The sequence below is a fragment of the Callorhinus ursinus genome, unplaced genomic scaffold (assembly GCF_003265705.2).
Source record: "Callorhinus ursinus isolate GAN/ISIS: 27379988/994484 unplaced genomic scaffold, GSC_fseal_2.0 scaffold30, whole genome shotgun sequence".
In the NCBI taxonomy this organism is placed as follows: Eukaryota; Metazoa; Chordata; class Mammalia; order Carnivora; family Otariidae; genus Callorhinus; species Callorhinus ursinus.
In genome coordinates this window covers 11570559-11583568 of record NW_027397092.1, presented here as the reverse complement: position 1 = coordinate 11583568, position 13010 = coordinate 11570559, and the positions used below count along the sequence as shown (strand labels likewise).

The following is a 13010-nucleotide window of genomic DNA, read 5'->3' as shown; positions in this document are numbered from 1 at the left end:
AGTATGCACGGGGAGCTGAGGCCATCTCAGTTTGAGGCCTTCATTGTCCTCTAACTTCCCTGATGAGCGCTACGTCATTTGATTTTCCCTGACCTGAGGTTTCCTGTAAGTGAAAATAGTCACCATTAACGACACATTTACTACATGCTGGTCCTTATTCTAAGCTTCGGATTTGGACCATCGTCTCTCATCCTTATGTCACCTTTGAGGAAGGCACCATTCTTTGCACCTGTTTTAGAGAGGACAAAACTAAAGTACTTGGCAGTATGATGTTACTTGCACCAAGTTAGCCAACTGGGAGGCAGCAGACCTGGGGTTCAGAGCCTGACTCATGAACCACTACACCGTGTGCCTCATGGAATGTGTAGGCCTGGCTTTTCTCTCTCCAGATTAATGGCAGAGCTCTGGACTGAGGCCGCCTCTCTAGGACATACTCATACCTTATATTTGGCATAGTATCCTTAACATCCTCAGGAAGCTCAAAGGATCACCTGCCCCTCAGCTCGGTGCTCTGGCTCAGACAACACTTCTGTGTTATGGCTCGAGAGTTGGCTGCCAGTTAACTTGCCTCCCCTCACTCTCCCACCCTAATGAAAAGAGAAATGAAAAGAACCTCTGAGTATTTGAACGTGTCCTGGTTTGGTTCAAAAGGCGCAATTTGCCTAGAAACTGCAGTTGATGTCATTTCAAAACAATTTCTGTTTTTAATGGTGAGGAATCGTTCTTATTTCTTGATTGGTAGTTTGCCTGAACAACATCCACGTCCAAGACAACAATAACATGCTGCTCACTTTCACCCACTTTCGGCCCTGGGCCACCCCCCTCCTTCTTTATATTGTCAAAAGGAGGTGCCCAAGGACCCCGGCCCTGGCGTCCACTACCATGTAAACGGAGTGTCCATCCAGGGCGTTAAAGCAGGTGTCTGCCTGAGGAAGGTCTGAAGGACACAGAGCCAGAGGACCATCCTTGTGGCGATGGTTTTGGGCCTGGTGACCAGCAGATACCCCTCCTTCTGTTGCAGCCCCTTCAATGACCGGCCGATGTGCAGGATCTGCCATGAGGGCAGCAGCCAAGAGGACTTGCTCTCCCCCTGCGAATGCACGGGGACTTTGGGGACAATTCATCGGAGCTGCCTGGAGCACTGGCTGTCGTCCTCAAACACCAGCTACTGTGAACTCTGCCACTTCAGGTTTGCAGTCGAGCGCAAACCCAGGCCGTTAGTGGAGGTCAGTCACTGGGGCACGTCCTGAAAACTTAGCTCTAATGAGCAAATGATGTCTGCTTTTATGCCCAGATCACAAACCTGGTGCAGCTCAGTGAAGCACAGCAGTAGCAGTGTGCATGAGTGTGCGTGAGTGTGCGTGGGTGCATGAGTGTGCGTGGGTGTGTGTGAGAGACACAGAAACAGTTCACACGCTCGCTCCGAAGCCAGCAGTAGAAAGGTGATCTCCATGAGGAGACAGGAGAGTGGGGAAGTTGGCAGAGCTGCTCCCCCTTTGTCCATCCCTACGAAATGGAACAAAGAGATCCAACACTCTCTCTTTGCACACCATCTGCCCAATTTGAAGCACCAGGTAAGTGGGCATTTGGGTTGCATAGCCTGAGAGGTCTCTGTGAAAAAATAGAGGTGCAAGGATAATGGATGCCGACTCACTCTTCTGGGGTTTGAGTAAGTTCCATGACCTTAGGTAAGTAATTTTACCTCTTGAAATTACTATGAAGCTTAAATGAGGTAAGAGTTCTAAAGCACTTAGAATAACAAGTACATATCCAAGTGTTTGAATTAAAAAAAAAAAAAACTCTCTTAGGAAATTATATACAAGCTTTTTTCAGCTAATAACCTAGCATTGGAATCTCTTTTCTTTAAAAGGCAGGCATTTCAACCCAACCATTAAAATGGCAGGACACTCTTTCATATTTTAGGAGCCGCACATTTCTCCTTTAGACCAACGGTCTAGTCCTATATTAGCTAGAAGCAGCGGAAAGTATCATTAGACTATTTTGCCCTCTGTCCTACCCTCAATTTCTACTGGTCAATTAAAAATTGGATGTTAGCATATATACAACTAAATATATACAATTAAAAATAGTATATTACAATAAACATTCTAATATACTATGAGCCAGAGCTAACCTTTGAAAGAGACCGAGACCAAGATTATGGGCCTCTAATCCAGACCCACTGATAACCTCCCCCTTCTTTCAGCAGCTGACCCAGCAGAACTTTGGCATTAAACTAAAGCTAGAAATCAAGACGCGCTTCTTGGAGACTATTTAAAACAGGACGTTAGCACCTTGCCACTTACGGCACTTACGGCTCTGGAGAGCTCTGCATATACCTGCTCTCCTGTTTGACCTTGAAAATGTAATCAGGACCTGGAAACTGGGGCCTGTTTTAGCTATGACATACTTACCAAATGGCACAAGATTTATTTGACTTGCCTCAATACACCCTCTGCTTTAAGACTCTGGATCGAATGACCTCTTAATTTAGTGGTCTTGCTGCTTGACAGCCACTATCAGAAATTCCTATTTTAATCTGGCCCCACGCCACATTCCCTGGGATTTACATTTCAGAACTTCTCTGCAGAGGTGGGGGCCGGGGGTGGGCTGAATATAATTAAACAATAAACAAGGGGGGTGAAGATTTCTCAAGCCCAAAGGCAAAAGTGAAAAAGAAGCCTATTTCTCCTCTCCAGAAATTTCTGGAACCTCCCCAAGTTGATATTGCACCTTCTCCAGGGAAGCTAGCTTCCCAGAGTAAAAACAAAACAAAAACAAAAACACAACTCTGCTTTAAAAGGGGTACAGTTCAGTCGTCTTTACTGGTATCTCCCCAGTAAAGAAAACTCTTATTTTTGCTTGGTAAAAAATCCCAGTGTGTGTGTGTGTGTGTGTGTGTGTGTGTGCGCGCGCGCGCGCGTGTGCACGCACATGTGTGTGCTCACATGCACATGTCGGTTTTGCCCAACTAACTCGCCTGTGTCGAATCACCCAGTGAACCCCTTCCATCTCGGAGAGGAAAACATGCACCCACACACAGAGGTTCTTCAAAGTTGCCTATGCTTGGCCACAGACTGTGGGATCTTAGGCAGCCAACATTACACAAGGAATCGAGGCAAATGACCTTGAGAATGTGTGAGGTGCTCTGTAAGATTTAGGGCCTCGCCTACAAAAACTTCACCCAAACGGTCACCGGTGGTGAAATTTTCATTGCACAGATGGAATGTGACATTTTTCAGAGTTAATGATGATTGAACAAGTTGAAAGTGAAAGGCAAACCTCAAGCCAGGGGAGGCTGGCCGTTTGATCATCCCATGGCGAAATGAACTTGCTGTTTGACCACAAGCAATAAAAAGAAGTTGTCTTTGGTTTCTCAGCTGGAGGACAAATGAGAACCAGGTGCAGGCAGATTTTTCAACAAATGACATTACTAATTGACTTTTCTATTCTTACCAAAAGGCTGGTTTATTCACACTGAGCTTTGCTTCATATTTTTATCTCAAGATACCAAGCATCTTTTTTGGAAAATCAGCAAAACCCACCTATTTGGGTTAAGCATTGGGAGTATTGTTACTTTATTTCTCATTTGTACTCTTTCAGTTGCTTTAATCATTACTGTATCTACCAGTTGGATCTGCCTTCTCATTAAAGCAAGAAAATTCTGTATCTTTGAATTTCAAAATCAATGTGATAATAACAGCTTCTTGTTTGCCAGAGGAAGTGGTTGAAAAAGTCATTTATAAATGTTATTTGTCAGCACCCAAGTGTTAACGTTGGTCAGAATCACTGTCACACCTCAAATTCCCTCTGTTCAGGAAACTCCCCCAGTCCTTCATCCAACATAGTCTTAACCCTCCTGATCACCAACATTGCGAAGACACTGCCCCATTCCTTCCTTTCCTGCACTCTCTGCGGCCAGCAGCTGGATGTTCATTTTTCATAGATCAGAAACCCAAAGTTTCTGTCTACAGGTTTCTATTCATAATGGCCCAATCAGTGGACCGGTTTGTGTTAGTACCTCCAACATGGGCACCACGTCCTCACTTAACCAGTGCCCATTTGTGAGACATAGCTCAGTTTCTCAGAGCTGCGGAGAGTGAGCTAGGGGCTCTCCATGATATCCTTAGTCTCTATAAATACTTGCAAAAAATACGTTCCACACTTAAAATGAGGACATACTCGATATGTGATTTATACCTCGATAATATGATTTTGTGTGTGCCTATCTACAAACCTACCTGCCTCCATGGGCAGACTAAATCATTTAGTGCCCTCTGGTAAATTAATTGGCAATTTTATATCCTAAATTTAATTTTATTTTTTGCTGCTAAGTAAGCCAGTGTAACAAGGGCTAGTTTCAACCCAAGAGAGCTACTTTGTGATCATCGGTTTATTCAGATGTGGGTGAATTTCCTCTAGTCCAGCTTATGTAAATCTCGTAAGGTCTGTGTCAGTCAGGCAAAGCTTGACAGGGAAGTATTCACACCGTATGTAGCAAAAAGGAAGAGCGGATACAACACACATACATCTCACACCTCCGCGTACAGCACTTCTCTCCTCCCAAGACAATGTCTTTTTCATTGATGATGGAAAATTTACCCAGGAGCAATTTGTCAGATAAATTATCCCCAAGAATAATGACCTGGTAGAACGCAGTAAATAGACATCCACTAACCATAAAAGGATTCGCTGAATGACCAGCCTGGGTGGTTTTATGGGTTCCTTCCTGCTCATTTTCAGTTTTCCTCATCTCTCTCTGTAAATTGAACTCTGATACCATTCTTTTACAACAAAGGGAAAAATACAGAAAACCAATAAAAGTAGCATGATGCGTTCCCCAAAATGTGTGCCTTGACTCCCGCCTACCGCGGTGATTGCTTATCTGATGGAGCAGTTTGCCAAGGAAACGCATCTTATTATGTGCAAACAGCGTGCTTGCAACATGAGTTTCCACTGATGGGAGTATCTGGCACTGGGCTTTCCTAAGATATGTATCAGTAACACCCACCCTGGCCCCGGAGACTTATGAAGTAATAGATCAGCTCAGCACTGTCCTGATTAAAATGAAATAGCTAGGAAATGGTGCAAAACGGGGGGGGGGGGGGGGTGCGGGGAGGTCTTCCTAAGATCTGCTGTTCCTCTGATTTGGGAGACATGGTGATTTTTCACAGAAGGAGTGATTAGGTTTCCACATTCCTACTTCCTTTACACAGACCCAGCTGATTGATAAGAATGGTAGGAACAATTTAAAAGCTGTTCCCTGTGACTCAGAGGTTTAGCTAAACTGAAACTAAGAATGTTTCACACATATCAGTTACTCAGAATAATGGGATGTAAAGCAAGAGAGAGGAGGATTAAGGTTTTTTTTCCCCTAAACTTTTTATTTATGATATATATATATGTATATAGATATATATATATAAATATTTTTTTTTTTTTTTTTTTAAGTCACTAGAGGAAAATGTTTCTAAAAGTGTGCCCTGGATTCAGTGTAATCTCCAGCTACACAGCAGGAAGCCGAGCTGAACTGCTGTGGGGAAACCACTTTGTACCTTGGCATCTGCTATTTAATAGATTTAAGACTTTCCTCAAACCCTCTTAATAAGTATGTATCAGGCTTAGGCGACATTGCTTGGCTCTTATTATAGTGGGTTTGGTTTGGTTTTGATTTTTAATATATCCATTTAAGTAAAAACATGGTTTTTTAGTTTCGGAGCAGGCAAATTCCTCTCAGCAAACCCTTGTAGCATCAGGGTATTGACATAAAGGGATCCAAGGAGCTTCCCAGGCATGCGTACCACCTATTCCATTCTTCCTCCAAGGCAGGCAGGCAAGCTCCCCCCTTCACGCCAACTCACGAGCGCAGCCTAGTAAGGAAGAGAGCGGGACCCTGATCACAGCATGGGATAGGCAATCCAGAAGCACCTGCTCATTAAGTCAGTGCATGAATGGACAACGTCCCTTCCCCCAGTTGCAAACTGTATATCGTACTTTGGGCCTGTGGCTTTAAATCTAGGAAACCGACACCGTGGCCTTACGGTTCAAGCCAGACACAGCTAGACGAGGTCTTCCAGGAAACACACCAGCAACCCAGCTTTGAGCCACACAGCACACAAGGAGATTCTGACCAAGCCCGGCCCCCACTCACTCGCCGGCCCTCCGTCAGGTTTGGCAGAAGGGCAGGGGACTGCAGCCCTGTGGGCACACCGAGCAGTGAGGAGAAAACACACACTCCAGGACCCCGCAGGAAACCTCTGGCCCAAGTTAGAAAAGTGTGGTTGGGAGTAGCGCAGATGGGACCAAATCGGAAAGATTCGGGCCCAGCTAGCCTCTGCCAAGCTTTTAGGAGGAATCCAGGCACTATACAAACAGGGCACCGTAGTTCTGGGTAGAAAAGCTCATATTGAACATTCGGTAGATGAAGACACAGGTTTACCGTGGTTCCGTGAGGCCAGACTCCCTAGGCGAGAAAGAAGTAAGAAGGTCTGACGCGCTGCTCTCAGCTTCTCCCTCCTATTCTGGGTCCTGTTCCGGAGGGACGAAATGGAAAAGGTCACCCCCTGGCGTCTGTGGAGCAGGGTGGGAGGGCTTTCACTGAAACCACCAGGAGCTCCCACTTCTTCCTCTCACACCCGGGCTGACTGCTACCACCTGAGCTCAGGACCAGTGAGCACAGGTTCCTCCCGCTCTGGCCCCAGGCTCCCTGGTCCCTCCTAACTGGAGGCAGCCCTCTGACCCGCTCCACGCGAGGCTACAGCCTCACAAAACGGAGGAAGGACTTGCAGCGTGAAAGACAGAGAGGGGAGTGTGTTGAGGAAGCTTGCATGTCTAAGTTGTGGATAGCACAGCCTCCGGCTGAGTGAAATCCGTGCCGGTGACTTTGCCAAGCGGGGCTTAACATGCCAACTCTGGCCACTGGCTTGTAACTGTAGTATATCCCACACTGGGCTGGCCGCCCATGGCCTGCAGTGAGAGCTTGGACGAGTCACTTCTCCTTATGCGTTAGCTCCTCACCAGCCAAGTAAAGCAGAGCTCACAAACTGGCTTGCTCACTCGTGCACACAGGTGTGCTTTTTGCTTCAACACTTTTTAAAATTTTTAAAATTTTTTTAAAGATTTTATCCATTTTGGGGCGCCTGGGTGGCTCAGGCGTTAAGCGTCTGCCTTCGGCTCAGGTCATGGTCCCAGGGTCCTGGGGTGGAGCCCCACATCTGGCTCCCTGCTCGGTGGGAAGCCTGCTTCTCCCTCTCCCACTCCCCCTGCTTGTGTTCCCTCTCTCGCTGTGTCTCTCTCTGTCAAATAAATAAAATCCTAAAAAAAAAAAAAAAGATTTTATCCATTTTTATTAGAGAGAGAGAAAGAGAGAGCATGAGCGGGGGGCAGGGGCAGAGGGAGAAGCAGACTCCTTGCTGAGCAGGGAGCCCAATGCAGGACTCGATCCCAGGACTCTGGGATCATGACCTGAGCTGAAGGCAGACGCTTAACCGACTGAGCCACCCAGGCACCCCCACACTTTTTTTTCTCCAAAGGAATTTGAATGCCTGTAGGTAGGCTAAGCACTCCCAGTTCATCCAGACCTTGCCTCTTGCTTCCATCCACCCAGCGCTCTTCACCCTCTTGCATTATCTGCCTGCCATTTACATTTGAGATTGCAAAATTGGGTGATTTCTCCCACCTGTCAGAATTTTCTGATACTACAAGCATTTTTTTTTTCCTACCAGCATCTTTCTTTCAGGGTAGTATAGCCTGGACCTATGCATCTCCCTCCTATTGTTCCCACATGGTAAGTGAACTGAGATGCCTGGTTCAGAATCACAAGGCAGATGAAACACGAAGAGACGGTGCATCAGCATGGACGGGGTCAGAACAACAGCAGTTCTGGTACCTTGCACTTCCATCCCCCCTTTAGTGTTGCCCAGACACTTCCTTAACCTCTGGTAAGGTCTCTGGACAGGCCGCCAGCCTGCACCTGGGCTAGCCACACCATCTTTGCAGCCAGCCGGCGAGATGACATCCCTGCTGCCCTAAGTCCTGAGATCCTCCACCCTGTAGTTGTTCTGTCTTGAATTTTCGTCTTGGTTCTGGTGGCTAATTTGGCAGTTGCTTCGTTACTTAAAGCTTAGTTACAAAGAAGCTGTTTTAAGGTGTCTATTAAATTCACAGCTTGCTTCATTAAAAATCACTTCATTAAAAAAGCAAGCCAACCGAAGTGTTCCCATGGCCGTGCCAGATGGAAGGGAGCTCACTCCTTGTTGCGTGTGCTTTCAGCCCATCCGCTGCTGGTACAGGATTAATTTGGAGGGAAAATCCAGTTCCGTGCATAAAAAGAATTACATGACCAGATTCTATTATTTTAAATTGTACTGATCCTTGCAGTGAACTTGGGTTGAAATACAAATTAGAATCCATGTTCGGAAGAGGACCTTTGGCAGTCCGGCAGGGCTCCCTTCCACTGGCTCGCTGAGGATGCAAAAACGCAAAACGCCAAGAGTTGCTTCACCCAACTTTTTAAATTTCATTCTGTATTTTAAAAAGTACAAAGGAGGGGGCACCTGGGTGGCTCAGCCAGTTAAGTGTCTGACTTGATTTCAGCTCAGGTCATGATCTCAGGGTCGTGGGATCGAGCCCCGCATCGGGCTCTGCGCTCAACGTGGAGTCTGCTTGTCCACTGTCCCTCAGCTCCTCCCCTCCCCCCACGCTTGCTCTCTCTCAAAAACAATAAAATAGATTAAAAATACAAAGGAGGATGAAGAATAATGTCTCAAACAGGTGCATCGCCACCACCCAGAATTAACAAACCTTAGCATCTTGTGAGCGACAGACCTTTCCAAGGAACAACGTCTTTGTGGAGACAGACAGAAAACGGCTGTAGTCTTCACTAATTCACCCACAGATGTTCTCTAATACAGGAGAAAACTGAATCAGGTTTTCCTTAAGCCCATCTGGGCCAAGAATAGGAGGCAGTAAACAAAATGAGACCAATAATCCTTGCAGGATTCCGGACCCTTTTAGCTAACTCCCAGGGTAAGAACAAATAGGACAGTGAGCGTGGCCACCGAGACGTCCACTTCTTTGAAAGGCAGGCAATTAGAAGCCAGTACGTGGGAGTCCGGGGTGGCGATAGTGGAGGTGAAACTGTCCCTGGGCAACTGGCAGGAGAGCTTTGTAGAGCGGAGTCTGAGAGAGGAGCGTCGCTGTGTCACCGAATGACTAAAGCTGGAAATCATCTTCCCCTAAGTCCTGCCAACACAACGCGGCGCAGTTAGCTCACGGGAACTGCCCTGTGCAGGTACAATGAGTCAGGTTGAAAAGAAGGGAGACATCGATTGCAGATTTCAGATGCAGCGTTACAGACTCTGCATACGGCCCCCCGCTGGGGGCGTCCACCACCCTTCCCCTTGCCTCTTCAGTTTTGTGTCAATAGCTGGCACTTTTAACTCCAGAGAAAGAATACACCTTATTAAACAAATAATGGTGTGAAATATTGCGAGCAGTACATGATTATAATTAAACGCTGCCTAATGAACAGTTGTATTCGAACGAGCAAAGCCGAGAAGTGTCTTCATTTAGGCAGTGGGAAATCAGTGGCTGTTCAGTCACAGAGTGATTCGCTAAATGCCTGTTTACAGGAGAAACTCCGTTTTCCAGAAGAGGCACGGATCTTGACGTGACACCCAAATCAGGGGCAAATGCTTAATTTCACTTTGCGTCCACCTATTTGTAGCCTCAAGATTTCACATCCCAGAGTGTTTTTCTTCTTGTTTACCCATTTCCTAGGCAAGAGAGAACTCTGGCATGCTGTAGTGCGCATATAACCATCTGATTCCCATGTCTCTATCCTCATATGGATACTATCCCATTTTGTAGGTAAAGAAGCTGAGACTTTGGGATGGTAAGTCACTCTTCAGAGATCTCAAGTACTTTCAGCCGCGGGGCTAGGAGGTGGAGAAGGCAGAAGAACCCAGGTCTCCATGACCCCCTTAGTCCTTGATGTTCCCAACCATACCTGGCTTCTTCCATCCTGACTCGAAAATACTTCTTTTCTTTTTTTAAGATTTTATTTATTGATTGATTTGACAGAGAGGGAGGGAGGAAGAGAGAACAACGCACAAGCAGGGGGAGCAGCAGGCAGAGGGAGAGGGAGAAGCAGCCTACCCACTGATCAGGGAGTCCGATGTGGGACTCGATCCCAGGACCCTGAGATCATGACCTGAGCCAAAGGCAGACGCTTAACCGACTGAGCCACCCACGCGCACCAGAAGTACTTCTTTTCACTTGTTCGTTGACATGGACGCACACAAGCACTCACTGAGCCAAGGGCTTCTCCACCGATAGCCAGCCTTCCTAAGAGACTAGATGTACGGATGATTAAAGCCCTGATCTCCTCTTCACACTGAATTCTCCTGTTAAACCTAAAGCTGCTAGTGAGGGGGTGGGAGAATGAATGGGCAGTGCACAGGGTTTTTAAGGCAGTGAACCTACTCTGAACAATGGTGGATACATGTCATTTTGCATTTGTGCAAGCCCATAAAATGTACAATACTAAGAGCGAACCCTAACATAAACTCTGGACCTGGCCACTAAGGACGTGTCAGTGTAGGTGCATGGGCTATAACAAATGCACCACGCTGGTGGGGATGTTGAGAATGGGGGAGTCTCTGCGGGTGTGCGGGTAGGGGGCATATGGGAACTCAATTTTACTATGAACCTAAAATTGCTCTTAAAAATAAAGTCTGTCTGGGGCACCTGGGTGGCTCCATCTGTTAAGCATCTGCCTTCAGCTCCGGTCGAGCCCTGTGTCGGGCTCCCTGCTCAGTAAGGAGTCTGCTTCTCCCTCTGCCTCTTCTTCTGCCCCTCCTCCCCCAGCCCATGTTCACTCTCTCTCTCATGCTCTCTCTCGCATGCACTCTCTCTCTCAAAAAAATAGTCTAAAAAGTTAAAAATAAAGTATTAAAAGAAACCACACAGACTTGAGCTGGGTCGGATTGAGAGTGGGATAGTGGACTGGCATTGCTTCTCTGTGCCCCTTCCCGCCCTGCGCCCCGCTCCCCCGCCCCAAGTCCGAGGTAGCCCAAACTCTTAGTTACGGCAGCCCGGTAGGAGCTGAAGAGGTCGTTCTTCATTTCCAAGGACATTACACACCCTTTCTTTGTTTCTTCTCATCTAGTTACTCCTTCTCCACATTTGAGTCTTCATTTTACTGAGTCATTTGGTCGCCAGTTTTGTCGGAGATTTCCCCTCAGGGAGAGATGTCATTAGAAAGCAACCCGTGAACGCAATAGTGTTAAGAGCCTTTTCCCTCCTTTCGTGAACAGCTGTGAAGCCTAATCACTCATAATGTGGCTGTCCGCATTAGTGATGTAAACTTCTTTAAGGACTGTCCTCTAGATCTTTCAGGTTGGTAAAACCGGTTTTGCAACGCAGGAAGGAAAACACTGGCTTTTCTCTTGAATTGGCATAATTGCCTCATTTCTTTGCTTCCCTTGCTTCCCTTTGGTGACAGGTGCAGATTTGGGGAAAGATAAGAAAGACCCTGTCGGTTCTGGTGCCTTGGCTTCTCCCTCCTTCATTTTTCACTAACTGTGTAATTCTGTCCCTCATCAACTGCCTGCCTGCGTCCTTTCAGATAGGATCCTGTGATATGGTCTGATAAAATTTCTTTGCAATCCATTATTACAGAGTTAGAGGGATAGATTTACACCGCAACGGACATGTGAGAGGCAAGTTAGGATTGTATGTGTATAATGTGAGGGAGAGAGAAAACTCATCTGAAGCTTCTAGTTCACTGAAAAATGGGTTTAATTCTTAGGTACACCACTTAGGAAAATGTATAAAAATCTGCTTGTGAAGACTGAGTTCAGATTAAAAGAAGAAAAGGAAATATTTCCTACTCATTACTTGACCATTACTTCGCCTCCAGCAATGCGATTAGAAACAGGAGGTTGGACTAGACAGTGAGGTTCAAAATCTTCTGGGGCGCGGAGGGAAAATGGCTAATACAGCATATATGAAATGCTGGCAAGTGGTTGCAGCAAGAACATTGTAAAATAGGATTTATAGGCATTTAAGGACTTTTATCTGGGAAGAATTCATAAAAGCAGAAATTGGGAGATGAAGGGAAAATATCCACCGTCCTAGAAAACAATGCCTCCACTCCTATTTTCCTACATCCAAAGGCTCGATCTTTGCATGAAAAGTGGGAGATTCTGGGAGAAAAGGCATGAGAGATGGGAGGAATAAAATCGCTCTAATGTTTTTCTGAACACCGACCTATCTGCTTAAAATGTCCAACTGTAATGTTGAAACCCAGAAGTCATCCATACACCAAAATATACACATTTTCAGCTCTTTGGGAGACATACCTGACAGATACATACCTGAAAAATAACCCAATTAGATGAAGATGTGGCAAGGCAAAAGGAACACCAATCCAAAATTCACGCTGGTTGGAAGGATTCTTTAGCGGAATCTACAAGACACTTCGAAGTATTTTTACCAACGGGCTTTTCCAGTCTCAGATTTGTTAAGCGGCTTTATTGAGATTTAATTCATGTACCATACGGTTCCCCCACTTAAAGTGTACAGTTTGGTGACACCTAGCATATTCACAGAGGTATGTGACCATCACCACCATCTCCTGTAGGACATTTTCATCACTGAAAAAAGAAACCTCCTATTTCAGCCTTCACTCCCTGGTCCTCCTCCCGCTGCTACCTCCAGCCCCGGGCAAACACTAATCTGTTTTATATCTCTGTGGATTTGCCTATAAATGGAACCATACAATACGTGGTCCTTTGTGATCAGCTTGCTTCAGTTAGCATAACGTTTGCAAGGTCTAGTCTCAGATTTTGCAGAAAAGGTATCTTAATCTTCCTAGCTATTATTTTATGTATTCTTGATCCCTTCCCAATACGCTCCTTAATATACAACTCCTAGTAGCTATCACAGACTGAATGCTTGCCCTGCGCCCCTGTTCTGGACACTCGACATGCTATTTGTGTCTCCAT

General features: G+C 46.1%; 1 protein-coding gene across 4 annotated transcripts in view; it reads left to right on the top strand.

Annotated features, from left to right (window-relative positions):
• MARCHF3 (membrane associated ring-CH-type finger 3) overlaps positions 1–13010 on the top strand; it is a 131789-nt gene that overhangs the window by 98400 nt on the left and 20379 nt on the right. For all 4 annotated transcript variants that reach the window (XM_025860972.2, XM_025860970.2, XM_025860974.2 and 1 more), the window contains one exon: positions 1022–1226. In XM_025860972.2, coding sequence (XP_025716757.1) covers positions 1022–1226 — 205 coding nt within the window. The remainder of the gene's footprint in view (positions 1–1021; positions 1227–13010) is intronic.